The 24948-nt window shown below is 27.3% G+C and overlaps 6 protein-coding genes and 1 long non-coding RNA gene across 24 annotated transcripts in view; 4 read left to right on the top strand and 3 right to left on the bottom strand.

Annotated features, from left to right (window-relative positions):
- Positions 1-1412: 1412 nt before the first annotated feature.
- On the top strand, positions 1413-3693 carry Unc50 (Unc50 RNA binding protein). Of its 4 annotated transcripts, none has more exons than XM_076316072.1 (7): positions 1413-1583; positions 1806-1905; positions 1969-2120; positions 2202-2388; positions 2530-2663; positions 2822-2923; positions 3546-3693. In XM_076316072.1, the coding sequence occupies exons 2-7, from the start codon at positions 1814-1816 to the stop codon at positions 3680-3682; spliced, it is 804 nt and encodes a 267-aa protein (XP_076172187.1). In that variant the 5' UTR covers positions 1413-1583; positions 1806-1813; the 3' UTR covers positions 3683-3693. The 4 variants fall into 4 exon arrangements, with proteins under 4 accessions (XP_076172187.1, XP_076172188.1, XP_076172186.1 ...); XM_076316073.1 differs by having other exon boundaries at positions 1719-1905; XM_076316071.1 differs by having other exon boundaries at positions 1413-1663.
- Positions 3694-4267: 574 nt separating this feature from the next.
- Positions 4268-8065, bottom strand: LOC143149079 (uncharacterized). Of its 2 annotated transcripts, none has more exons than XM_076316150.1 (4): positions 7992-8065; positions 5499-7681; positions 4835-5121; positions 4268-4727 (listed from the first exon to the last, which is right to left on the bottom strand). In XM_076316150.1, the coding sequence occupies exons 1-4, from the start codon at positions 8061-8063 to the stop codon at positions 4558-4560; spliced, it is 2712 nt and encodes a 903-aa protein (XP_076172265.1). In that variant the 5' UTR covers positions 8064-8065; the 3' UTR covers positions 4268-4557. The 2 variants fall into 2 exon arrangements, with proteins under 2 accessions (XP_076172265.1, XP_076172266.1); XM_076316151.1 differs by having other exon boundaries at positions 4574-4747.
- Positions 8066-8980: 915 nt separating this feature from the next.
- Positions 8981-15683, top strand: Egl (Egl_like_exo domain-containing protein). 8 transcript variants are annotated; one of them, XM_076316438.1, is made up of 10 exons: positions 9010-9101; positions 9528-9605; positions 9720-9903; positions 10019-10208; positions 10459-11960; positions 12075-12155; positions 12258-12502; positions 12742-12830; positions 12948-13127; positions 13184-15683. In XM_076316438.1, exons 5-10 carry the CDS (start codon positions 10545-10547, stop codon positions 13543-13545), a joined length of 2373 nt encoding a protein of 790 aa, XP_076172553.1. In that variant the 5' UTR covers positions 9010-9101; positions 9528-9605; positions 9720-9903; positions 10019-10208; positions 10459-10544; the 3' UTR covers positions 13546-15683. The 8 variants fall into 8 exon arrangements, with proteins under 8 accessions (XP_076172550.1, XP_076172549.1, XP_076172553.1 ...); XM_076316434.1 differs by having other exon boundaries at positions 9006-9027; positions 12742-13127; positions 13184-15681; XM_076316437.1 differs by having other exon boundaries at positions 12742-13091.
- A 1971-nt stretch (positions 15684-17654) lies between these two features.
- On the bottom strand, positions 17655-18722 carry LOC143149271 (uncharacterized). Of its 2 annotated transcripts, none has more exons than XR_012992732.1 (3): positions 18332-18722; positions 18092-18175; positions 17655-17994 (listed from the first exon to the last, which is right to left on the bottom strand). It is a non-coding gene; the product is annotated as an uncharacterized LOC143149271 (long non-coding RNA). The 2 variants fall into 2 exon arrangements; XR_012992733.1 differs by having other exon boundaries at positions 17655-17998; positions 18332-18706.
- Positions 18512-21474, top strand: LOC143149267 (bifunctional purine biosynthesis protein ATIC). Of its 2 annotated transcripts, none has more exons than XM_076316484.1 (7): positions 18512-18697; positions 18926-19129; positions 19209-19497; positions 19576-20067; positions 20153-20545; positions 20659-20923; positions 20997-21474. In XM_076316484.1, the coding sequence occupies exons 1-7, from the start codon at positions 18679-18681 to the stop codon at positions 21114-21116; spliced, it is 1782 nt and encodes a 593-aa protein (XP_076172599.1). In that variant the 5' UTR covers positions 18512-18678; the 3' UTR covers positions 21117-21474. The 2 variants fall into 2 exon arrangements, with proteins under 2 accessions (XP_076172599.1, XP_076172600.1); XM_076316485.1 differs by having other exon boundaries at positions 18513-18697; positions 18975-19129.
- A 102-nt stretch (positions 21475-21576) lies between these two features.
- Cstf64 (cleavage stimulation factor subunit 2 CstF64) lies at positions 21577-24463 on the top strand. 2 transcript variants are annotated; one of them, XM_076316486.1, is made up of 9 exons: positions 21577-21623; positions 21755-21945; positions 22027-22105; positions 22372-22943; positions 23277-23448; positions 23521-23547; positions 23619-23716; positions 23851-24050; positions 24163-24463. In XM_076316486.1, the coding sequence occupies exons 2-9, from the start codon at positions 21885-21887 to the stop codon at positions 24280-24282; spliced, it is 1329 nt and encodes a 442-aa protein (XP_076172601.1). In that variant the 5' UTR covers positions 21577-21623; positions 21755-21884; the 3' UTR covers positions 24283-24463. The 2 variants fall into 2 exon arrangements, with proteins under 2 accessions (XP_076172601.1, XP_076172602.1); XM_076316487.1 differs by lacking the exons at positions 21577-21623; positions 23521-23547 and having other exon boundaries at positions 21696-21945; positions 24163-24460.
- Positions 24429-24948, bottom strand: part of Qin (tudor domain-containing protein qin) — a 347962-nt gene continuing 347442 nt past the window's right edge. For 2 of the 4 annotated variants that reach the window (XM_076316479.1, XM_076316480.1), the window contains 2 exons: positions 24748-24907; positions 24429-24659 (listed from right to left, as the gene is read on the bottom strand). In XM_076316479.1, the coding sequence (XP_076172594.1) occupies positions 24543-24659; positions 24748-24907 (277 nt within the window). In that variant the 3' untranslated portion in view covers positions 24429-24542. The remainder of the gene's footprint in view (positions 24660-24747; positions 24908-24948) is intronic. The other 2 variants (XM_076316481.1, XM_076316482.1) reach the window with 2 other exon arrangements.

The raw sequence follows: 24948 nt of genomic DNA, 5'->3' as shown, positions 1-24948 counted from the left end.
TTTCTCTCTCTTTCTTTCTCTGTCTATACAACATAATTCTAAACATGTTTGGTTTACAAAATTTTCGTAAAAATTATATAACACGTAATATAGTTGACTTCGTTTTATTATATTTTTGTTTAGGTTGGAAAAAGTGTATATAGGTTTCATTAAGAAAAATTAAATAGTCATGAAGTTTTGAAAACTGAATTTGAGGAAAAAGTAATTTCTATCTTAAAATCAAACAGCTTTATCAAATTTTCTTTGCATCATGAAAAATAATAAAAATATTTGCATTTTCGGTCTTAAATGACTCGCCTGTATATTGTGTGTGTGTGTGTGTGTGTGTGTGTGTGTGCGCGCGCGCGCGCGTTGTTGCGTGTTGTGTGTAATAATATAATATGTATATGTATATATCATATACACATATTCACATGTATAGAAAATACGTAAGAAGATATGCGGTTTGAGACAAATGATATATACATAGTTGTATCCTATAAAATATAGAAAGAAAAAAAACACAAAGCTATATGTATTAGCTATACATATTAATTTGTGGTACAGTGATAAGTCGTAATTCAACTACACGCATACTTTTATGTCTGATGTGTGAACATTTTCGATGTATCTGTAATCATATATTTGTACATAACAGGTTCGTTTGTTGCGTCCATTATGTGGTTAGAGACTACTTTGTACATAATATAAATACACAATGAATGAATGAATGAATAAATACATAAATAAATAAATATATAAGTGTACCACATTTTACAAGTCTATATCTACATTCCTTTATTATTTAATAGTAATTTCGAATATTAAATTTAGACAAATACACCTATTTTATAACTTAATATATCAGTAATTAAACTAAACTAATAACTAAACAATTAATGCATAAATAATATAAATTTATTATTAACTTACATTGAATAAAATTAAGATTTAAGATTTATTGTACATTGTCCTAAGTATATTAATTGTCCTATGATTTGTCCTAAGTATATTCTATAATTAGTTAAAAATGTTACTTTATATTTATCTGTATACATTATTTAAATCGAATAGAGTCAAATAAAATATAAAAAAATTAAGTATAATACAACTAACAGAATTTAAAAAATATATTATATAATAATTTGCAAGTTTAAAAATAATATATACGAAATATGATATACTTATATGAAACACGTTGTGTATATTTAGGGTAACTTTCAATCGAAATAAATATTTTACAAATTATATATAAAATTCATAAATTCCAATTAAATTAAAAAAAAATATAAACACACTATAATAAGAAGGAATAACACTAATTCTATTTAAATTTTAATTTTATACAATATTTTCAATATTGTTACAAAATACAATACAATCGATAATTAAAAGATGCGTATAGTAGTATGATTGAATCAGATTGAATGGAATCGAGCCAATACCCATCGCGGTTTAAATAATCTTGATTTTAAAAGTACAGTTTTATGTGTACTCGTCTTATTATTGCCAATATCAAGAATTATTTATGTATTCAGTTGACTAAATTATCGATCAACCAAATTTATTGTACACTGTACTGTACATAGTTCAATGATCAAAAAGTATATAAACATAACCTATAATAATAAATTATGTGTTTGATTGACAGCATTAAAAATTATCTGTAATTGATGAAAAAGAAGTAAATATCATTAGTAATCATTCTGAAAAAACGTTATATAATTATTATATTTTAGAGACAAAACTGATCATCGTAGAATATACGGTTTTCCTTCTGACAGTACTTGAAGTTTATAAAGAGATTAATTGCTTTTTTTAAATAGATTTTAAAATGAAATATTCCACGTCGCCACGGGTTAGTAGGCGTAACTCTCCTGGTCCATCTGAATTGGGTTCAAATTTACCAATGCCGATAACTTATAGGTAAAAAATTATAAATTTATTTATATTATTACAACTACTTAATACAAAATAAATGTGTTTTAGACAAGATTGTATGGGGGCTGCAACCAAGTGTTACAAATATTTAAGGAAACTATTAAAATTTGAACAAATGGATTTTGAATTTGCTCTGTGGCAAATGATTTTTTTATTCATATCGCCACAAAAAGTATACAGAAATTTTCAAAGTAGAAAACGTATGTTATTTTATCTATAATAAAAAATTTATGTAATATTTTATTATTATAAAAAGCTATCAATTAATGTTTTATTTTTAGAAACAAAATCACAATTTGCAAGAGATGATCCTGCATTTTTGGTACTAGTGATGTGTTGTTTGTGTATATCTTCTATTGGGTTTACTATAGTTCTGGGATTAGGATTTTTCCAATTTATAAAACTATTATTTTATATGATATTTATTGATTATCTTGCAGCTGGTCTGATAATAGCTACAATATTTTGGTAAAATAAGAAACTATTTTGAGATTACTATACTCAAAAAATTGTATCATATTATAATAAATATTATAAAGTCTCATTTGAAAAAATTCATTACATTATATATAGAATATAATATTAGAATAATAAAACTTTTATTTGCAGGCTTATAACGAATCGTTATTTGAGATTTGACAAAACTCAAGATGTAGAATGGGGTTATGCATTTGATATTCATTTGAATGCATTCTTTCCACCTTTAATCATACTTCATATTGTTCAAGTTTTTTTATATAATGGTGAGATTTGTTTACTTCTATTAACTACATATATTTACCTTTAATTCATTAATGTTTCTCTTAACTCTTATTAATTTATATGTCTTATTTTTATTTTATCAACATATTATACTCAATAAACTTATTACTTCCTTATTTTGAAAACTAATTGTTTCCAGGTCTTATAAATTATGATACATTTTCATCACGGTTTGTTGGAAATACAATATGGTTAATAGCTGTCGGTTATTACATTAACATTACATTTTTGGGTTACACAAGTGAGTACAAAAAAATAATCAGTTATGTTAATGGCATTTTTGACAGAAGAATGTGTTGAGATTTTTATGCATCAAATTGCATAGTACCATTTTTAACCTGATGATTAGGTGGAAACACCCTTACAAATACACTTAAAGTTTGTAATTTTAATATCTGCCCAGAAAAAAACTATGAAAATGGTAGCACAATTGAATATTGAGAGTCAAGAAGTAATAGCTTGCACATAGTTTTCGGACACCAGTTTTTTGTACATTAAAGTATGATATGTGATGGAAAACATATTAAACATTGTTCAAAGATATTGCATTACTATTTTAGTGTGCCTCAAGTGTCAGAGTGTTTCTTTTACACAATGTAGAAGTTTTTTACGTTTCCTTTGTTGAAACTACGAACTTGAGGTCCACTTTTAAAGATATTTCAATTTGGTCATCAGGTTAAAAGAAGTACCTTTTAATTTCTCGTGGAATAAACTTTTTAATCATGCATAGAAATCACAGTAAACTTAGATTCAAAGTGCTTTATAAGAAATAAGATTGTTCTCCAGTAATAAAAAATTGCAGAATAAAAGAAAGAATTTTATTACAATACAGAATAAGAGTTACTAAAGTATGTTTGTTTCAGGTATTGAAATACTTCATAAAACACATGTAATATTATCAGCATTACCAATAATATTACTAATATATATTATGACATTATGTGCAGGTATTAATATTAGTCATTTAGTTATAGAATTCTACCATTATCGAATTGTTTGAATAAAGTTTATTATTTTACCATAAAAGTTTACTCTAAATTATTAAACAGGTTCTAATTTACGTTCTTATACAGATTTTTATCTATTGATACTTAGTATCAATAGATAAGATAGTTATTGCTGTATATATAACATCAAATATAAGTGTGTTTCTAGTATGTTATTTTATAAAAAATTAGAAGCATTTATTTTATTATATAAAAAGTAGAATTTATAAGAAAAAAATACATTTTCGTAAAAAATTGTACCAATAAAAGTTTTATTACTACATATTATTAGAATTACTTAAATCTATAAAGTAAACACTTTTTTTATATATACTATTTTCAATGAATTTTGTAGAAATGCAGAATTCATTCTTCACATTAGTCATCAATAATATTATCTTCTCGATTTATAGATTTTCCAAATATAAAATGACAATTGTCTAATATGTATATTACTATATAAATTATTTGTATGAACATTGTAGATAACATTTTTACATTGTCGATTATTTCTTAAAATACTCAAGTGCAAAAACAACTTCTATTTAGTATATATAATATAAATATAATAAAATACATTGTGGAAATATCATATTTAATAGAAATTTTGCTTTTAATCCTTTGGTTGCTTATAAAAGTGGATAAATGATCTTGTGTAGTGCATATGGTAAACCCTTAGAGACAGTTAGTAAGCATAATAATTAATAAGATGTATGATGAATATTTAAACTTCAGCAACAAAAGGATTAAAAGTTTTAAAAATTATTTCAGATATATTCAGAATTACGACATATAATTAATATTCAAACTTCAGCATCAAAAAGATTAAGAGTTTTAAGAATTATAAAATTATTAAAATTTCTAATTGGTATATTAATATAATCAATTGTTATAAGAGTTTAGGCTGTTGCTTTAAAGTTGAAATGTCTAGAATCTTACTAGGACAAGTCGTTCTAGGTGTCTGACTAAAAGGATAACGCTGTACTATGGGACTATTTTTTGGATTAGTAAATTTTATATCAACCTTCGGAGGCACTTCAACCTGTACTTTGCTAATATCTGTAAAACGAAAAATATAACTACTTCGTTCCGGTATTACATTTTACAGATATCGGTTTAAAAATATGCATATATTGATTAAAAATTATTTTAATTTATTCTCTCACCTTCTGTTTGAACATTATTCTTTCCTGGAAGTAATTGATATCTTTCTAAATAACGCATTGTGGCAAAAGACATGTTTGTGCCTTGTACATTGCTAACCATAAGATGTTTTACAGATGCTGAACCTTGTCTTTGCACTGCTAATTCAGCAAGTTGTTCATCAGACAAATACTTTAAAGCCAATGCCTTCATATGCATACTTGTATTTGTTTCATTTACAGCACTTGTAGTGTGTGTCATATTTGCTTGATACTCCAAACGTGGGTAAAATGATAAGTCAAATGCCATCCTTTAAAACAAATGATCAACCTTATTTGCTAAATATAGTTCAAACTCAATTATTGAAAGTAATGTCAACCAAATCCATAAATATACATAATAAAAATTTTAAATAATGCAGCAAGACAAAATATGATTAATAAATTACATTAAAAGCCCTATTATATACTTAAAAATAATTATATAATTGAATTTAGTACATTATAAAATTATAAACTATTTTTTTGAAAAACATTTATATTGTTATAAATGTTAAACAATATAATTGTATAAATATTGTACTATTAGTGACATGTACAATCTCTTAAGTTAACATCACTTAAATAATTGAGATAACTTGTACATTCATAGATATAATAATAAAAAAATTGTGAATACAAAACATACTTGTTACTATTATTTAATTCTTTATGTTCTGGACTTTCACTTAAGCTAATTCCAAGCTTTTTAAGTTGTTCTAATGTAGCAACTTTTACAGTATCCAATGCTCTATTTTCGCTCTCTTCTCTTTCATTCTGATTTACTTTTTTTTGATCTTGTTGCTGATCATCTATAACACATGAATTTTGTAACAACTGATTTACTTGTCCAAGAACATTATTATAAAAAGTCCAGCCCACTTTAGAACTACGTTTAACTTTTTCACTATCATCATCACTGGAATACTCTTGCATTTCAACATGAATACTAGGTTCTGGAGTAGGAGGTGGTCTTTCATTTATTCTTAAATCACCACAGTTTAAAATCAAACTATCTTCAATACAGCTGGCTCTTTTAGCAACAGTAGTCTGCCCTTCTTTTCGATAATCCTTATAATAATCGGTTGAATTATTTACAGAATGACTTGTTTTCACAGAATCGTTATTTCTTTGTGTATTTAACTTTGTATATTGATCTGTATTAGTTGGAATATTTGTTTTTTCAGAAATATGATTACTATTTCCAGGAACATTGTATACTGCAGAATTTTTTTGGGTTACTGGTGTTTTTACAATTTCATAATTCTTTGTTTCTTCTGTGTTAATTCTTTCTAAATGCCTTTGTGCAACTTCAGTCTTACTTAATTTTGTAATTATACCTTTACATGACTTAGGAGATTCAGATCTACGAGTATCTATTTCTTTTTGAATATCTATATGAGCTTGTTTTTCTAAGTCTTTTATGGAAACACTTGCATTTAAATTACTACTTTGTTGTTGACTAGATGACATGTAACTCTCTGAATCCTCAACTATATTTTCCAATTGTGCACTAGGCATTCGAGTAAAGGAATTTTTATATCTCCTCAAAGATTCACTAGTATCATGCAAACCAACAACACTGTTGCACATTTTTAAATTTCCATTTTCTTGTTGGCTATCTTTTCTTTCATAGTCCTCAATATCTACTGTAAAAGGACTATTTTGTACAGTAAACTCAAAACTTGTCATTACCCCAATAGAAACCTTTTGTTCCATAAAAGTCTTTCTTGATTGTGCTTCAGCTAATATCAGTTCAGCTTGGTTTACACTTTCATTCTCATTAGAATATTCTTTTTCTTTATCTTTAGAGGATTCATATTGATGTGAATGTCTTTTTATGTTTTGTGGCACACCATCATAATTAGAAGTATCAGTAGTATCATCCTTGGAATTTATAAATAATTGGTCCTTTTTTTGCTGTACTTGTGATGAACAAAAGCAACTTTTCCTTTCCTTAAGATTTTCTTCTTGCATTTTCAATAATCTATCTATTTGTGTTTGTAAAGATTTAATTTGCTCATTTTGACTATTTATAATTTGTAATAAATTCTTAACTGTTTCTTGATTATCTGTATTGTGAGTAGAATAAGGATGAAGTTGTGGAAAGGGATATGCATTTGTATTAAAATAAGGATACTGTTGTCCTAAGTAATGTGGTAACTGAATTTCATTTCTTTTCAAAGTATTTGTATTAATAGTAAGATTTTGTGTGGATGGTTCATTGACTGAATCATGAAATGGTACTTTCTGCTGTTCAGAATGATGAGTCAGTAATTTTCTTTCATATAATAAAGGAGAATATTCCTTTTCATTGGCAGCATAATTATCAACGTTTATGCATGCTTTAATATTATGTGGTACAGTAGATACAGGGTCAATATGTTTTGTTGTGTTACTGGACTGAATTTTTATATTCTGTTTCTTCCCAATATATGATGTGTTGTCTTTGTGCATTTGATAAGTATGTCCACAAGAAGTATCACCATTTCCTCTATGTGTTTGTTGTTCTTCATATTTTGGACTAGTACGAAAATCTTTCTTCGAAATATAATTTCTTCCTTTAACTTCTTTTAAAAGATCCTGTGAAAGGTATGATTCTGCAGTATAATTTTGATTGCAATTCATTTTCTGAGGACTTGCATAATCATTAACTTTAGAAATTGAAGGTCTGCATAAGTAATTTTGTTCCTTCCATGCTGCATAAGAACCATTAGTGTTTAAGGGTGATGAAATACTGTTTTTGTGCATTAAACTTTTAGGTTTAGTCTTGCGATATAAAGGTTTATCAAACACCAAAGAAACCTCAGGAACTGATGGTACTGTAAAGCACTAAAATTCCAAATATTTAAAACTAAATATATTAATGTACTTACTTTCATTACTTTCAAAATCCTTATTTTATGGAAACATAATGTATATATGTATTGTAACGATAATTTTATATGATAATATACATTTTTCACGCAGATACTTTGATATTGAGCAAAAAGAATTCAAAAAGTTATTATTTTTACTTTTCTTTATTTTTAAATTATATAAAAAATCATTCGAAAACATAACAAAATTACAAATTCAATTTTTTAAATAAATTACAATAAATTACATATTATCTTATATTTTATGTAAATAAAAAACTTACATCCAACTTGGAAATAGGTTTCGGCGTAATTCTTGGTTCGAATTCATCTTCATCATTATAAGTTTGATACATATTTCAAGCTAAATTAATAATTTTTGAACATGTAATTACTTTATTCGTTCGACAGTAATACATATATTATGCATTTTTGCGCATATATTATGATACTTACAAGTATAAAAATTCTATAAATACAGAAGTTTTATAAATTAATTTTCCACTAATTATTTTTCGAAACGTAGTATTTTTAACAATAGTTTCTAAGTACTCATCTTACTTTTGTTCTACTGGAAACTAATTTCAAACAAATTTATATAGTTGACATATAATTCGAAATAAAAGTGTAGCCAACTGAACGCAATAAATTCTAGTAAATAAAGATCACGATATTTTAAATAGGTCTTTTGAATTTAGAATTAGAGTAAAGTAATTGCTATTTTTAAATTTGTTTAGATAAAATAATAAGCATATTGTAGTTTGTTCTAACAAAATATTTTATTAATATTACAAGTATTACCAATGGGTCTAATAGTTTCAAGTTTTTTCTGATATAAATTTCATGCATTCTATTATTGTTTACGGTATTATTTAGAATATATGTTACTATAAAATTCTATTATATAATCAATTTATATATTTCAAGTTTTGCATATATATATATATATATATATATATATATATATATATATATGAGCGTGTTGTGTGTGTGCGCGCGCGCGTATGGATAATACACAATATATATTTACGTATAAATATATACATATAGAGATACATTTATGCGCTTATAATGTCTTTTTTAAGTCCTTAATAAGTAATATACATTCTTAACTTTATTCTATATAACATAATCTGCTAATTAATCCATACAAATAAAAGTAAAGTTTGTAACAAGATATTAATTTTAAATTAGTTTAAAATATAAATGAAGGTCAGTCACTATAATTGTTATCGGTTTTTGAGAAAGCTATTTTCCTCTTTTGATACTCCCTCTCGTGTCTGTTTTACCAGGTGAGGATTAATTGGATATGCATGTTCGGTATGTATAGACAGATATATTACACAGTGCACCACATTGGCGGATAACTGAAATTTTACTACATATTAGGCAAGGTATTAGCAAGCCCTTAGTAAAGCACTATACCTAATTATCATTACTTATTTAGAAAAAGTCAAACTTAACGGATAATGTATAAATACATATCGAGTTCATTAGTGTTTGTTGGCGTGATATTTTAAATCTATGTCAGAGTTGTTTGACCTGTGATATCTTAGAATTCTGATATCGTCGATCCTTAAATCTATATTCGATATGCATTGCAGTTACGCGGAATTTTATTTGACATAGGTAATTTTCATACTGCTCAATGTCAAATTACACAACAGTGCTGTAATCTAGTAAATTAATGTATGGACATATGTCTTATACCCAATATATATATTGTGACACTTTAATAACCCATGAATCACAATAATTAATATTTAAATCTGTAACACAAAAGTATGAATTTATAAAATATTCGTATATGTATATTGCAGATGGACAGGTTTCTTTCCATTTGTGTTCATCAGATATTTCGTGCAATAGTTTCTTTAATTTACTGAAGTTTGATTAATGTATGTACGAAGACATTTTATCATTTAATACTATGTTTCTATTATTGGTTATCAATATTTAATGAATAATTGATAAATATGTAGATTAATGTCAATGTCTTATATTTTTTTTAGGTTATGATGATCATGATACTGTACTATACTCTACCTTAGACAAAATTATTATTATTACTTTTCATCAACCAAAGTATTCTACAAGAGGGGAAGAGGAAGATTTTATAATGTTCGCATTTTATACAAAGTGTATGCAATTGATAGAAAAGGATTTGCATTTTAAAAAAGTGTAGCTATTCACAAGGTTTGTATTTACTTACAAGCAGTATAAATTAAATAACATGTATTAACAATTAGTACAGATAGAAATTAATTAATTATAATTTTTTATTTAATTGCATTATTTTAATGGATTTTAGATATAACTTTTTCTCTGTTATGGTGGCTGTACAATTGTTAGTTCATTGGATTTTTATTAATTGATACTAAAACAAGTACCTTTTTCCCATGAAAGCATTACCAATGAGGTACCTGTAAGAGTACACAATAAAGGATGGCAATAATTTATTTCTATACTTTTATTTTCGGTATCTGATGTTTATTATAATGGTAAATACACATTGCTTGATTACATGTTTGTGATAAATAATGAAATTGGTATGATTTACTATGTATATGTATGATGATGGTGGCGATGATGTGCGCATGTGTGTACGGTCTTAGTAATATTTAAAAAGTGACTTTATTAAGGACAAATGAAATTATTATCTTAAATATCTCAAAACAAAATATTTACAAATACATTTATTAATAGTAATTGGAGCTAATGAATATTATTGATTTTGACAATATTGTTTAGGGTGTATCATGACATCATTCTTCAGGGATTGTAAATAATAAAAGTATATATATATATATATTGAAAGCAACATATAAATTAAAAAGATGGATAGTTCAGAATATGAGACTGTTCGAAATATGACACTTTTATTCTTTTTTGAACTCCTTGTGGATAAAGGCGGACCACGTACATTGCATGATTTAAGCTGCCAGTTTGGAGCTAAAGGATTTACAAAAGAAATGCGTCAAATAGCTGGTGGATCTCAAAGTGGTCTTAAAAAGTTTTTAACTCAATATCCAATGCTTTTCCTTATTAACGGCGATTATGTTTCTGTGAATACTTTTCAACAAGTTGTAGAAGAAGAAAATGGATGTAAATTAAGTGGTAAACGTGATTATGCACGAGAGGCTGTAGAATATTTTACAAATAAGTTACTGCAATATGGAGTAGGTACAGAGGTACCGATTAAAAGCCTTTTGGGACATCGGTCTCAGGCCTCTCCAGAAGTTAGACATATTTCTGGCCAACATTACAAAGAATTTAGAGATTTTCTTTTAAAGTATCCTTATACTTTTATAGTTACTGAAGACAATGTAATGTTAAAGCAATATGAAGGCATGAAAGCAGAACCTATGTTAAAATTAGAACCTGATATACGTATAGATCCAGATGTTACAGGAAAATTATTAGATTTCCTTTGTGAATGTATCGAACAAAAAGGTCCAATTCTTATAGATCAAATGTTTAACATAGTTAATGATAAATTTTTCTATGAAAATTGGACCTCCATATTTAAAACACCCCAGGATTTATGTACATTTGTAAAAATATTCCCAGATTCATTTCATGTTCAAAGCAATTTGGTAACATTAATTGGAAGACCAAAATCTTCTATAGTAGAAGGAAAAACAAAAACAAAACTTGCACACTCTGTGCGAACTCAGAATAGTACTGCAAGTCAAACCATTACAAATCCAGTTGTTCAATCAAACAAATGCGAATCGAGCAATACTCAATTATCACAGCAAACTACTAATTCAGAATCTATTAGTTCTAATGTAATTAATCAAGTTAATTCTGTGCACAGTTCCAATTCTCAAGTGAATGAAAGCAATTCTCCTCCAGTAAGCTTACAGCAGCAAACTTTAAAGCAAAGAATAAATACACTTGTAATGAAGACTTTGGCAGATAATACAGAAAAAGATCGCAGTTTACAAATTGTGCAAATGGGGGATGCATGGAAATTAAAAGTATTACAACAAACTAGAGTAATTGTAAATCCAAGGGAAAGTCTTCAAATTATCGAAGATATAATAAATCCTCGTAAGCCTCTCTCCGATGGCAAAATTGTTGTTTCGTTTGACAGCGAAGGCGTAAACTTAGGAGTTAAAGGACAATTAACACTTGTACAAATTGGTACTATGTTTGGACAAGCATATATATTTGATCTGTTTACATGTCCTAATCTTGTTCAAGCTGGAGGACTTCAAAAACTTCTAGAGCATAAAAGTGTTATTAAAGTAAGAAATGATGATACTAAACATTTTTCATAGTTACATTTTTTCATACTTCGTTTAATTTCTGTGTTTCGATGTTTAAAATTTATATTTTAAGCTTTACATATATTATTTTAGGTAATTCATGATTCTAGAAATGACAGTATCAATTTGTACAGACAATTCAAGATTATGTTAAACAATGTTTTTGATACACAGGTATTTGATTTGAAATTATTAAATATATTTCAAATATATTTTAGATTACAAAATAACAAGAATATGCACTATAGAAAAAACAAATTGTGTTCATATTTATAGGTTGCTCATGCTGTGCTTCAGTATCAAGAAACTGGTAAACCTGTATATAAAGTTAAGAACGTTAATCTGAATACACTATGTGATCAATATGGTGTTCCATGTAATCCATTGAAGGAACAATTAAAAAATATCTATCGTAATAATCAAAGGTACTGGTGTCGACGTCCATTAACACGGGACATGCTCATTTATGCTTCCAGTGATGTTTTAAGTCTTGTTCCACAAATATATGTTTCTATGGCTAAGTATGTTTTACTTATATATTATTTACCAAATACTTTAGTTATTATACCTATTTAATTAAGTGACAATTACTTCCAATCTCTTGTTTGCATTTATAAATGATTCCATTTAAATGAACGAACAAAAATTGAAAATTTTTCTAATTTTATAATATTTATTTTACAATCTAATTCATTAATATTATATTTTAAATATTTTTTATTGAGTATAATCATTTCTTTTTTGCTTTTAATACCACTAGACTTATTAAACCAGAAGTCCAAGCTCTGTTTGCTGAGTTGTGTGAAGAGCAAATTCAAATGCACATTAAACCCGCAGAAGTAAAAACACGTAAGAAACAAAGAAAAGTAGAAACAGAAGTTGCAGACTTGAAAAAGAGAATAAAAGAAACAACCACAAAAAACATTGTGCTAAGCAATCGTGAAATACGTCTTTTACGTTACATAGATCTTACTGAAGATGAAAAGGAGAAATTGAAAGGTAATTCCAAAGTTGCAAGGAAATTGGAAAAACTTGAAAATATGGGTCAAGATAAAGGAGACAGCAGCGATGACGACGACGATGATAAAGTTGACGATTCAGAGTATCATAGTATGGAAAGTTATACCTCCGAAAATTCACATTCTGGTACGTCTGTTTGTAATATATAATCGCTCAATACAATTAAATGTTTGTACTTCTAGGTGGTATACTATCACCAAGAAACTCTGATACTCCTAGCCTCACAGAATCAATGCAGATGGTTGATGAAATACTGTCTGACGAACGAATGGACAGATTTGAGAAAATTGAAAAATTGGAAGCAATTCTTTCAGCTGTTACTGGTTCTGCAACCGATCAATTTTCCTCAAGTAGTGTAGATGCATCTCCAACGAAATGTGTGTGCTCGTGTCGAGACAGAAATAAGAGTCCACGAACGGATCATAATATTGGAAATAGCGTGGCTTGCCAAACGTATAGTACAGGTGATATAGTAATTACCAAAATATTTCTCACAGAGGAAGAAAAAGAACATATAGATTTATTGAATTCGCCAAAAAAGTAGATGTCATACCTACTGTGCAATGTGCAAGTGGTAGAAACGAAGTTGCCATTACTACATTTTTTTATAAAAAGACGAGTGGGTGACGAAAAATGAAAGAAGTAGTGAAAAATTGATCAATTTATATAATTTGACAAAATTGTAATAATCAATTACAACAATCATGTAAAATTTAACACTAGATACGTATATTTTTCCAAATCTGATGCTATAGTAATCAGACTTTAGGAAGAATCTGCTTCTTATAAAAAAAATTCAGTATTGTAAAACTTTTATTTTTTAGTAGAAGATTACCTTTCTTTGCAAGAGTATAAGAAAGAATTAATCAAATTATATAATAATATGCAGTTACAAAACAATATTTCTTTATTAACAAGAATATTTGATAAATTAAATTTCTTCAAGTAATTTATGTTACTACTCAGGATTAAAACACTAATGTTGTTTCTTTCTAAAACAACATAAATAATGAAATATATATAATAATTCTAGTTTAACAAAAATTCAATTAATTTTTAAAGCAATTCATGTCACGATAAAAAGATAGAATTGCATTACACATGAAAAATGTTTGTTCTTTGCATAAAGTGCTGCATTAAAATCACTGTTTCGTATAACACTGTCCAACAAATTGAAACTTTTTTTTCTGTCTTCCAATAACCAATGGGTGATTTTTGTAGAGCCACACTCCTTAAACAAGAATCCAGAAGCCGAATTAGTGTATCACCCCATTTTCGAAAAACAGGAGTTTTTGTATGAACCCAAGATTTTCAACAAAAATAAAGTATTATATGAAAAGTAAAAACGTTAGAAAGTTCTAATTGCTCTTAGAAAATAGAGGAAAGTTTTTTGAATACAGTGGTATAGAATTTATTAATTGTTTTTGATCCTAGATAGTTATAAATGAACGTCAAAGTTTAAAAAAGTGCCGATGTATATAGTTCCTCTTATTTTTATATTTTTACAAAAACTTCTTTACCTAGGACAAAAATTCTACTCATTATCGGATTGTGTAGACATTTCTGAAGAAAAAACTGCCCGGCAGAAGTGACGGAATGACTTACATTTCAAACAGGCTGAAAAAATATTCGGTGACAACGCGTGTACAGGGGTTTGCCGCCATGTGCCCCGCTGCTCGCTTGTTTCAATTCGGCAGGGCCGAGTTATACGTAACCAACGCCAATAAAGAGGTTCAATGGGCATCCACTTTGTGTAAATAATGTTTCATTTTTTTTTTTTTTTAATACTTCAGGATTCTGCCCTTTTTTCTCATATATTCTTGTAGATACCAATCATCAAACTATGATGTACTTCTTAATCAATTTTTTCAGCCTGTTTGAAATGCAAGTCGTTCAGACACTTTTTCCGGGCAGTTTCTTCTTCAGAAATGTCTACAGAATCCGATAGTGGGTAGAACTTTTATTCTAGGTATAGAAGTTTTTGTAAAAATATAAAAATAATGCAGAGGAACTACACACATCAGCACTTTTTTCAACTTTGACGTTAATTTATAATTATTTAGGATCAATAACAAAATTAATAAATTATATACCGCTATATTTGAAAAACTTTCCTCTATTTTCTAAGGCCAATTAGAATTTTCTAACGTTTTTAATTTTCATGTAATACCTCATTTTTGTCGAAAATCTTAGGTTTATACAAAAACTCGTGGTTTTCGAAAATGGAATGATACATCAATTCGGCTTCTGGATTCTTGTTTGGGGAGTGTAACTCTACAAAAATCACTAGTTATTGAAAGGCAAAATTCGTGTCGGACAGTGTAATATACACTTTCGTAAATTTATACAAGTACACTTTGTGTTGTATTACAAAATATTTTTGATAGGGTTCATTGTAAATAAGTATAATGAAATTTTACACCTTTAATATACTTAATTTTCTTATAGTTATATTTGTGCCAAGCTTTAATATGATATATCATGTACAATTACTAAAATAGTAAGAAAATTGCATATTTTTTATTCGTTTTGACAATAAATAAGGTTTCCAAACTGCTTGTTATCTGAGGAATCCATTTTGAAGATAATTATATATACAAGTATGTATTAGAAGTATACTTCACAAAATAAGCTCAGATAAATGTAATTATATTAAAATACAGTTGTTTTTAATGCAATACTTTTTAAGACTATAATGTAATACATTTGTTTAAATTTATATTTATTCATTGCATAATTTTTAATTTATATTTCAAACATTGTTTTGAAATATTACTATATTTCTTCTTTTATTAAGTGGAAAAATATCTGAAACTTGTTATTTATAAAAATGCTTGTTCAAGGAAATTATAGAATACACATGAATGAAGTTTTTATCCTTGAAATATTTAGGAGGTAATTATTTTAATAATCCTTTTACATTGCTTTCTTTTTTTATAAATAGTTTTTTATAAATAGAAAGCTATATACATTTTTTAACATAGTCTATGACTACAATACACCTTAAACTGTATTGTTATTGTGAAATGATTTTAAATAATACATGTTTGTTCTGTAATCTACAGTATGTTTTTTTAACTGAAAGAAATCTGTTGATATTATTCAATATTTATTACCACACATACTGGTATATTTTCTCAGTTTCTTTTTAAAGATAACACTGGTCAATACAATGTTAACAGTATAAATTAGAGTTAAGTGCCTTATTTGTACTAATGCATTTAAGTTGTTTTAATTTAAAGCATTCACTAACTCTAAAAAGTGACGCAACTTTTTTCAACAATAGTAGAGAATGTTGTTATTAACATTAATTAATTTATTGCATAAAAGAACATTTGGAAGATGTGCATAATAAATATTTTGTAGAACTAGTTAGTTTCATTACATAAAATCTATACATAAACTTTGCCAATAAATATTCCTGCATCCAATTCTTTATATCCTTAATAAAAAATGGAAAAATTGACATATTGTGGTCAAACAATGATGTATTATTAAAGAAAATTTATTTCAATAGACAAAGTACTTAAAGAGTTATATGCTAATATATGTGTAAAAAATTAATTTATTACATTCAACTAATATGTACACATGTTTTGTACGTAATCATAAGTATAAAATATATGTAACCATGTACATCAAATGTACAGATATCACGTAAAATTATATTTGTTTATTATATCTCTTATATAAAATGAATGATGAAAGTCAACCCTTAATACATAAAAAAAATGATACTTAAAATTTCATGAATTCTTTAAACATTTAGAAATTTACATAATCAAAATTAATTTAAACTTTATCTACGAATTTGGTATATGCACAATTTGTGAGAAAGTCATTGATGTAGTTTACAATGTTAGCAATTTTTTAAAAAGTGTAAATCAATGATAATAAAGAATGTTATACTATCTTATTATCAAAATTTTTTTTCGAAAATAACTTGCTACGTTAGATGAAAAGTTTTTAAAAATTAGATAAAATTAATTCTGCGTTCTTAAAAATTAATATCTACTTAGTAAATTGCAAAACTGTAGTAAATGTACATAGTTAATTATTCTATTTACTTTTCTATTAAATTATATCGTTACATATAGCTTTAATTTTCTCATAAAAAATTATTTTCCATGAGCAATTATTACTTTAATATGTTATTATCTCATAAAATAATTCAGTTGAAAAATTTTAATGTTGAAAATTTTGTAATAGTACGTAAGTTCAATTTGATATAAAATATTATTTATAACATATTGTTTTACAATTTACTGTAAAACATTTTATCTCATTTCAACGAGATAATATTTGACCTATGAGACCCCCGCAAGTTGCGAGATGTTTTGAATTTTATACACTTCTGTAAAACACGTCTAGCTACTTACGTGCTTGCTGTGTACTGTAATCGAAATGGAGATTACTTCAAGCTAGATTGCCGGGAAAAATCCCACAAGGTGAATAGTGGGAGAACTTGATACAGTTAATACCATGGTTCATACTATAGTAAAATGTTGGTGGGGGACGAAATAACCGGTGTCCTATAAGTATTGTTGTAGAACGTAGGGTAATTTTTTCAGTAAAAAACTTTGAATAGCATTTTTTTTTATGATACGAATTTAAATTTGTAATATTAGTTAAACGTAAAAGAAAATACAGAAGAAAGTTTTAAAAATTATTTATTCACATTATTATACAAATTTATACAAAAATAGAAAGAATATAAAGAAATACTTATTATCACTACTACTTTTGCTGTGTCATTTGATATTACTATATCACATTATTCGTTTTATATAGTTTTGAGTTAGGTTTATGTGTAATAGAAACAATGTGCATCCACAGGTTACTCTTCCTTACTTTTAATGTCTTTTTAGATGTTAAATATTTGACTGTGAAAAAATTTCTCTCACATTGAGGTAGCTATGATGAGAAGAGATCCTCCCATCAGATTTCAATAAATTTTTCTGTAGACATCTTTTTTGCAGATGGTGGACTAATACTGTCTTCAATATTTGTTAATAAAATATAGATTACTTGAAAAATATTTCTTTCTTCAACTTTTAAATTCATGCACAAATATTAAACTTATATTTTACCTAAGTTGTTAACTCCAACTTCAATATCCATGATGCTGCTAGCAATAATGCTTAGACTTGATTGTCCTTCAACCATTTTATTACCTGTTTATAAAGTAATTTTTAATATAATATATGTTTAAAAATTTCAAAAAGAAGCCATTGAAAAAATGAATAACTTTATAAGTAAAGGGAGACTTATTATTCAAAAAACTTTCTTAAAATTTAAACTCATGCAAGAATATTCCAAATTTATCTTACCTGATTCTTCATCTAAATTTCCAATAACAATAATTTTCAATAATCCATAGGTGTCTCAATGTAACTAAATTTTAATTTCAAATGTTGGGAAAAGTAAGGCAAGTGTCGCTCATATCTTTACGCTAATCTATTTCTAAACACTAGGTTTTGTACTGAATAATACAATACAATACAATACAAGAAGACACCCGCTATTTTTACCCCACTACTCGCCTCGTGAGATTTTTTCCGGCAACTCTGCTTCAACGTCGACATCAGTACAAATTGTGGCATTTATTGGAACGATATTGATTCGGTAAGAAATCATTTTGATTTTCAGAACCATATTATTTTTGAAAAGACGAAGAATGTCCGCTGGAAATTTCGGTAAGTTAAGTTTATAATTGTTAAGTAAAATTATAAGAAACGAATTTTAATAGTACTGTATATTCAATATTGAATGTAAAAACCATAATATAATTATTAGTATTATTACTATATTTATAAATATTATCTAATATTATAAATGTATCATGTATAAAAAAATTTTCCTCATTTAGTAAGTTTAAAAAAATAAACAAATATTTGCCTTTAATCTATTTATTATATTTACAGCACTTTTAAGTGTTTCTGATAAAACAAATCTTTTGCCATTCGCTAAAAGGTTACACGAGTTAGGTTTGATCTTAATTGCATCTGGTGGAACTGCAAAATCATTGAGTGATTTTGGTCTTCCTGTAAAAGATGTTTCCGATATTACTGGTATACCTGAGATGCTTAATGGGCGAGTAAAGACTCTTCATCCTGCTATACATGCTGGTATACAATAAATATATTTAAATGTATTGGCTTTTATTTATAGTATAAATATTATTTAACACATTTCTTTATATTATAGGTATATTAGCTGGACTCACAGAGTCAGATCAGGAAGATCTTCGCAAAAAAAATTATGAGCTCATTCGAATTGTAGTGTGCAATTTGTATCCATTTGTAAATACAGTTTCAAAATCAAATGTGACAATTGAGGTTGCAGTAGAACATATTGATATTGGTGGAGTAACATTGTTACGAGCTGCAGCTAAGAATCACAATAGAGTAACTGTTGTCTGTGATCCTAGTGATTATGATAAAGTTGGAAAAGAGATGGAAATATCTGTTAACAAAGATACTTCTTTAGAAACTAGGTACATTACATATTAAAATTAAATTTAAAAAGTAGTTTTATGTTCAATTTTTTTTAATATTATTTTTTTAATTTTTAGACAAACATTAGCACTAAAAGCATTTACACATACAGCAGAGTATGATAATGCTATTTCAGATTATTTTCGTAAACAATATAGTGCTGGTGTTTCTCAGCTGACATTACGATATGGAATGAATCCACATCAAAAACCAGCCCAAATTTTTACTACTTTGGATAAATTACCACTAATTGTAATAAATGGTTCCCCAGGTTACATTAATCTCTGTGATGCATTAAATGGTTATCAGTTGGTGAAGGAATTACAAAGAGCTTTAAATTTGCCAGCTGCAACATCCTTTAAACATGTTAGTCCAGCTGGTGCTGCAGTTGGTGTGCCATTAAGTACTCCACAAGCAAAATTATGTCAAGTAGATGATTTACTGGATCAACTTACACCATTAGCAACTGCCTATGCTCGTGCAAGAGGAGCAGACAGAATGTCAAGTTTTGGAGATTTTGTAGCATTATCAGAACCATGTGATTTAGTTACAGCTAAGATCATATCTAGGTAATAAATAATATGGTATAATTTCTTAGCCATTAAACACTGAATTATATTTTTTATATTAATACAAATGTGAACAAAATTTTAGGGAAGTCTCTAGTGGTATTATTGCACCAGGTTATTCTGAGAGTGCCCTTCAAATTTTGAAAAAGAAAAAAAATGGTACATATTGTATTCTCCAGATTGATCCCACTTATGAACCATCTTTAATGGAGCGCAAAGTTTTATTTGGTTTTACTATAGAACAAAAACGTAATGATGCAGTTATTAACAAAGACACATTCACCAATATAATAACCAAAAATGCGACGGTTATTTCTGATTCTGCGATGAGAGATTTAATCGTAGCCACCATTGCAGTAAAATACACACAAAGTAATTCAGTATGTTATGCAAAAGATGGGCAAGTGATTGGAATTGGTGCAGGACAACAATCAAGAATTCATTGTACAAGGCTTGCTGGCGATAAAGCTGATAATTGGTATATTATATTTCAATCTTCTAATTTATTTAATTAAAATTGTGAAAAGAATTTACATATGTTGTGATTCACTTCTGAAATTGATATCTTCTACTTTAATAAATATTTTATAGGTGGCTTCGTCAGCATCCTAAAGTTACCAGTATGAAATTTAAAAAGGGCATAAAGAGAGCAGAAATTTCAAATGCTATTGATAATTATGTAAACGGATCTATAGGAAAAGATATGGATGAATCTGCTTGGGCTGCTATGTATGATGTCATTCCAGAAAAACTCTCAGAAAATGATAGATTAGAATGGATTAAAAAGGCAAATGATGTTGCTCTAAGCAGTGATGCTTTCTTTCCATTCAGGGATAACATAGATAGGGCCAGATTGGTATGTTATTATTTCTTACATTATTCTTCACATTTTTTAATAAACATTTTGTAAGAATACTGTTTATTTATAGAGTGGTGTTAAATATATTGCTAGCCCTTCTGGTTCTACAAACGACGAGGCAGTCATACAAGCCTGTGATGAACATGAAGTTGTGTTAATCCACACTAATCTAAGATTGTTTCATCATTAAATAACGAAAAGTATGCTTCAATAAATGTAACCTTCGAATTATAATACCACACTTTGTATTGTAAAAACTATTTTGATAATAATATTTTTTATTGTCAAAAACTATTTTGATAATAATAGTTTTTATTGTCAAAAACTATTTTGACAATAAGTGACAAATAATAAATGAATAAGTAATCCCATAAATCTGGAGTATAAGAATTTTATCAGTAATATATAACAAGTTATCAACGTTTTAAAAAATATATCTTCCAATTTATTAATAAAAGGAATAAATTAAATTTTTACTCTTCATATTTCACACAAACCAAAATTTTATACCTATGTATTAAATATTCTAATAAAAAAAGAAAAATGTTTTTTGTTAGATATTTAATTCTTATCGCCCTTGAAATTTATTTATCTCTTTACAAGGGAAACAATATTCTTACGATCATAATTTAATATCATGGAACTTATATCGTTACACTATTTGTGGATTATTGCACAAAATTCAGTGATATTATAGGTAAGGTATAAAACGAACTAGTAAATTATATTATGTCTTTACGACTATTTGAATTTTGTTTCTTTTCCTGCGATGGTTAAATAAATAAATTTGTTTTTTGGGAATTAAATTAATTTTACGTTCTTTAATAGATACATACAGTGCTGTATGTAATGTAAGATGCCTTGATGCGTACCGAGTTTTGTTGTGTTTTTCTCTGATAGGAAGACGAGTAGTGTTTTCAAATTTCGAATAATAAACAAAAGCGAATAAATTGCAAAAATGAGTAATTCAACTATTTCTGATCAATCACTCATGGACAAGTCTATGCGAAGCGTTTTTGGTAAGAAATAGTATCGATTAAGTAGTTTTTATTAAGAATGGTGTTGTATAACCTTCAAATGTATCAAATCTTTTTTAACAGTCGGGAATATCCCGTACGAAGCTACAGAAGAAAATTTAAAAGATATTTTCAGCGAAGTTGGACCAGTACTTTCTTTCAAGTTAGTGCATTTTGAATCTATAGATTGCCTTTTATCGAAATTATTTTTAGTTTAATGTTTATAGTTGTGAGTTGTACATATATTATCATAAGTTGAATGCACATTTTTACGAAGCAAAAAGTTAACTGAAATTTTATGAAAACTCAGAAGCATCTGTTTTGTTCAAGACAGACTTGATATAAATTTTGATGTTATTAAAATTATTTTCTAAATGTATATTAAAATTAATCATAGTATTTAACATAGATTTTGAATTATTTAAATAGATTAGTGTTTGATAGAGAAACAGGCAAACCTAAAGGCTATGGGTTTTGTGAATACAAAGACCAAGAAACAGCTCTTAGTGCTATGAGAAATTTAAATGGTTATGAAATTGGTGGAAGGACATTACGTGTTGATAATGCTTGTACAGAAAAAAGTCGGATGGAAATGCAAAGTCTTTTGCAAGGACAAAACACTGAAAATCCATATGGCGAAGCAGTACAAGCTGATAAAGCACCAGAAGCTATAAGTAAAGCTGTTGCATCTCTGCCACCTGAACAAATGTTTGAACTTATGAAACAAATGAAACTCTGTGTACAAAATAATCCAAATGAAGCACGTCAAATGTTGCTTCAAAATCCTCAGCTAGCATATGCCTTGCTACAAGCACAGGTAGTGATGAGAATAGTAGATCCACATACAGCAGTTAATATGTTACATAAAGCAAATCCAATTCCAAGTGTATTAACACCTACTGATAAACCATCTATACATCCAATTGTACCACGAATTGAAGAACCATGGGCTCCTGCACGACCAGCACCAGTTACAAATCCTCCAGCACCAATCTTTGCTGGTAAAATTAAGAAAATTTTTTATAATACAATTTAATATTGTATATAAATACATATTTATATAATTGTATATATTTATAATACAATATAATATTTTAATATAGTTATATTTCATGAAATGTAGTACCATCAAGTAGCAAGTAATTTTTATGCAAGGTTTCATTTTCAAGAAAATTAACTTTGAATAATTATCAGGTACAACTTACATGTGATTAAGCTCGTACTACTTCCATTTATTTTTGTGTTTGTAAACATTTACAAGATTAGGTGGTCAGAAAACAAACATGTAAAGAATCACAATTTAAAAGCATTCAAGCAGTATAATTTTATAACAGGACAAGATGTTGATCTTCGCACATTAGATAGACAAATGGATCCACGTTTAGCTAGAATGGATCAAGATCTAAGGGGACCACAACAAGTACAACCAACACCTGTTAGTGCACCCCCAGCTGTACCTGCCAATACTGATCCTAGAGGATTGGGCACATTTAATATTACAGATAAGTTAGTATTATTTTTATACTGTACAAAATATTTGAGTTAATATTATAATTAAAAATACACCGTTTTTTACAGCGCTCTTCCTGTTGAAGGAGTTGAGAGGTTCCATTATTACTTTAGATAATCTAATAAATAATGATATACAAGTTTTTTTAAATATATATCTTTTCCAGCTTTTGTCGCGACCCAAGAACAGATAGATTTGGCAGAGATCCAAGGGATCCTAGAGATCCAAGAATGCCTATTGATCCTAGAATTACAAAAGCTAATCGTAAGATTCTTAAATATTAATTTGTTATATTTATAAACAATTTTGTTTTCCATAGTAGTGTATGAATTTATTTTTAATTATGTCTCTTTATTATTTGTAATTTTAATATATTTTTGTAACTTTTGATTTGTTAGCACCAGTACCAGTTGCACCACCAGTGGTACCAAGACCTGTTGCTGCACCTACTGTTCAACCTACAAATGTTGTTGTTGCTGCAAATGTTGCGGCTCCTGTTACTACACTCCCAGCATCTACAACATCTGCAACCTCGAGATTGATGGCAGGCATGTCATCAGCAGGAAATATACCAAGTGGAGCATCAGATCAGGAGAAGGTGTACATTATAAGAATTTATATGAATTTATATAAAAATATATTAAATATTACATAGTTATACGTGTAGACTACATAAAAGAATAGGAAATTAATTACCGATGTTGTTACAGGCTGCTTTGATAATGCAAGTATTACAATTATCAGATGAACAAATTGCTATGTTACCACCTGAACAAAGACAAAGTATTTTAGTTCTTAAAGAACAAATTGCGAAAAGTACACAACGTTAATGTGTTATGGTTCTTTAAAATATTTAAATTTATTTAAAATTTGTATACTTACAATACATAACTTTAATTTGGTATAATCAATTATTTCTTTATGTCATTTCTTTGTAATAAAAAATAAACCAAATACTCAATGATATTACAATAATAAACATAAAAACAAACTGTATTTGGTATCTAATAATTTGAAACTAATAATATGAATATACTATTATAAATATCAAAAATAAATGTTTACTAATATTTATAGACAATGCAGTTCTTTAATACTTCTCAAATTTAATTTGAAATAAACCTTCTTCAATAAGTTTACTGTATATAAGATTTTCACAATCATTGTCTTCATATAGTTCAATGCATATAAAATCTTCATCAATTTCCTAAAATATCCAATTATAATATTTACAACTCAATAGTAAATGAACACTACATAATAAAATTATGGTAGTATAATACATATTTGCTCACTTTAACCATAGCTATAACACGTTTATTATACATTTTCTCTAATTCTGGTAACAGAATACTGAGATCTGCTGAGTCAGAGACTTCTACATTCCATAATTTACATTTAATTGCCATTGCTGGTAAATCTACCCATTCTTTTTTCAATGCATATAATTCGCACCTTTCATGTAAACAAAAGAAAAATAATGTAATAAAAGAATG

Source organism: Ptiloglossa arizonensis, chromosome 7 (genome assembly GCF_051014685.1).
Source record: "Ptiloglossa arizonensis isolate GNS036 chromosome 7, iyPtiAriz1_principal, whole genome shotgun sequence".
In the NCBI taxonomy this organism is placed as follows: domain Eukaryota; kingdom Metazoa; phylum Arthropoda; class Insecta; order Hymenoptera; family Colletidae; genus Ptiloglossa; species Ptiloglossa arizonensis.
The sequence above is the reverse complement of the archived record's forward strand: the minus strand, read 5'-3'. Positions and strand labels throughout refer to the sequence as shown.

What these genes read in the sequence shown, in the direction of transcription:
- Egl (XM_076316435.1), top strand. Translation starts at nt 10,545, where the DNA reads ATGGATAGTTCAGAATATGAGACTGTTCGAAATATGACACTTTTATTC. An exon ending in ACAATGTTTTTGATACACAG is followed by an intron (nt 12,156 to 12,257) that starts GTATTTGATTTG and finishes TCATATTTATAG; the next exon opens with GTTGCTCATGCTGTGCTTCA. An exon ending in CTCCGAAAATTCACATTCTG is followed by an intron (nt 13,128 to 13,183) that starts GTACGTCTGTTT and finishes TTGTACTTCTAG; the next exon opens with GTGGTATACTATCACCAAGA.
- Unc50 (XM_076316072.1), top strand. Translation starts at nt 1,814, where the DNA reads ATGAAATATTCCACGTCGCCACGGGTTAGTAGGCGTAACTCTCCTGGT. An exon ending in CCAATGCCGATAACTTATAG is followed by an intron (nt 1,906 to 1,968) that starts GTAAAAAATTAT and finishes AATGTGTTTTAG; the next exon opens with ACAAGATTGTATGGGGGCTG. An exon ending in TACATTTTTGGGTTACACAA is followed by an intron (nt 2,924 to 3,545) that starts GTGAGTACAAAA and finishes TGTTTGTTTCAG; the next exon opens with GTATTGAAATACTTCATAAA.
- Cstf64 (XM_076316486.1), top strand. Translation starts at nt 21,885, where the DNA reads ATGAGTAATTCAACTATTTCTGATCAATCACTCATGGACAAGTCTATG. An exon ending in GTCTATGCGAAGCGTTTTTG is followed by an intron (nt 21,946 to 22,026) that starts GTAAGAAATAGT and finishes CTTTTTTAACAG; the next exon opens with TCGGGAATATCCCGTACGAA. An exon ending in CCTGTTGAAGGAGTTGAGAG is followed by an intron (nt 23,548 to 23,618) that starts GTTCCATTATTA and finishes TATCTTTTCCAG; the next exon opens with CTTTTGTCGCGACCCAAGAA.
- LOC143149267 (XM_076316484.1), top strand. An exon ending in GATACTTCTTTAGAAACTAG is followed by an intron (nt 19,498 to 19,575) that starts GTACATTACATA and finishes TTTAATTTTTAG; the next exon opens with ACAAACATTAGCACTAAAAG. An exon ending in GGCGATAAAGCTGATAATTG is followed by an intron (nt 20,546 to 20,658) that starts GTATATTATATT and finishes AATATTTTATAG; the next exon opens with GTGGCTTCGTCAGCATCCTA.
- LOC143149079 (XM_076316150.1), bottom strand. Translation starts at nt 8,063, where the DNA reads ATGTATCAAACTTATAATGATGAAGATGAATTCGAACCAAGAATTACG. An exon ending in GAATTAAATAATAGTAACAA is followed by an intron (nt 5,122 to 5,498) that starts GTATGTTTTGTA and finishes TTTGTTTTAAAG; the next exon opens with GATGGCATTTGACTTATCAT. An exon ending in GAATAATGTTCAAACAGAAG is followed by an intron (nt 4,728 to 4,834) that starts GTGAGAGAATAA and finishes TTCGTTTTACAG; the next exon opens with ATATTAGCAAAGTACAGGTT.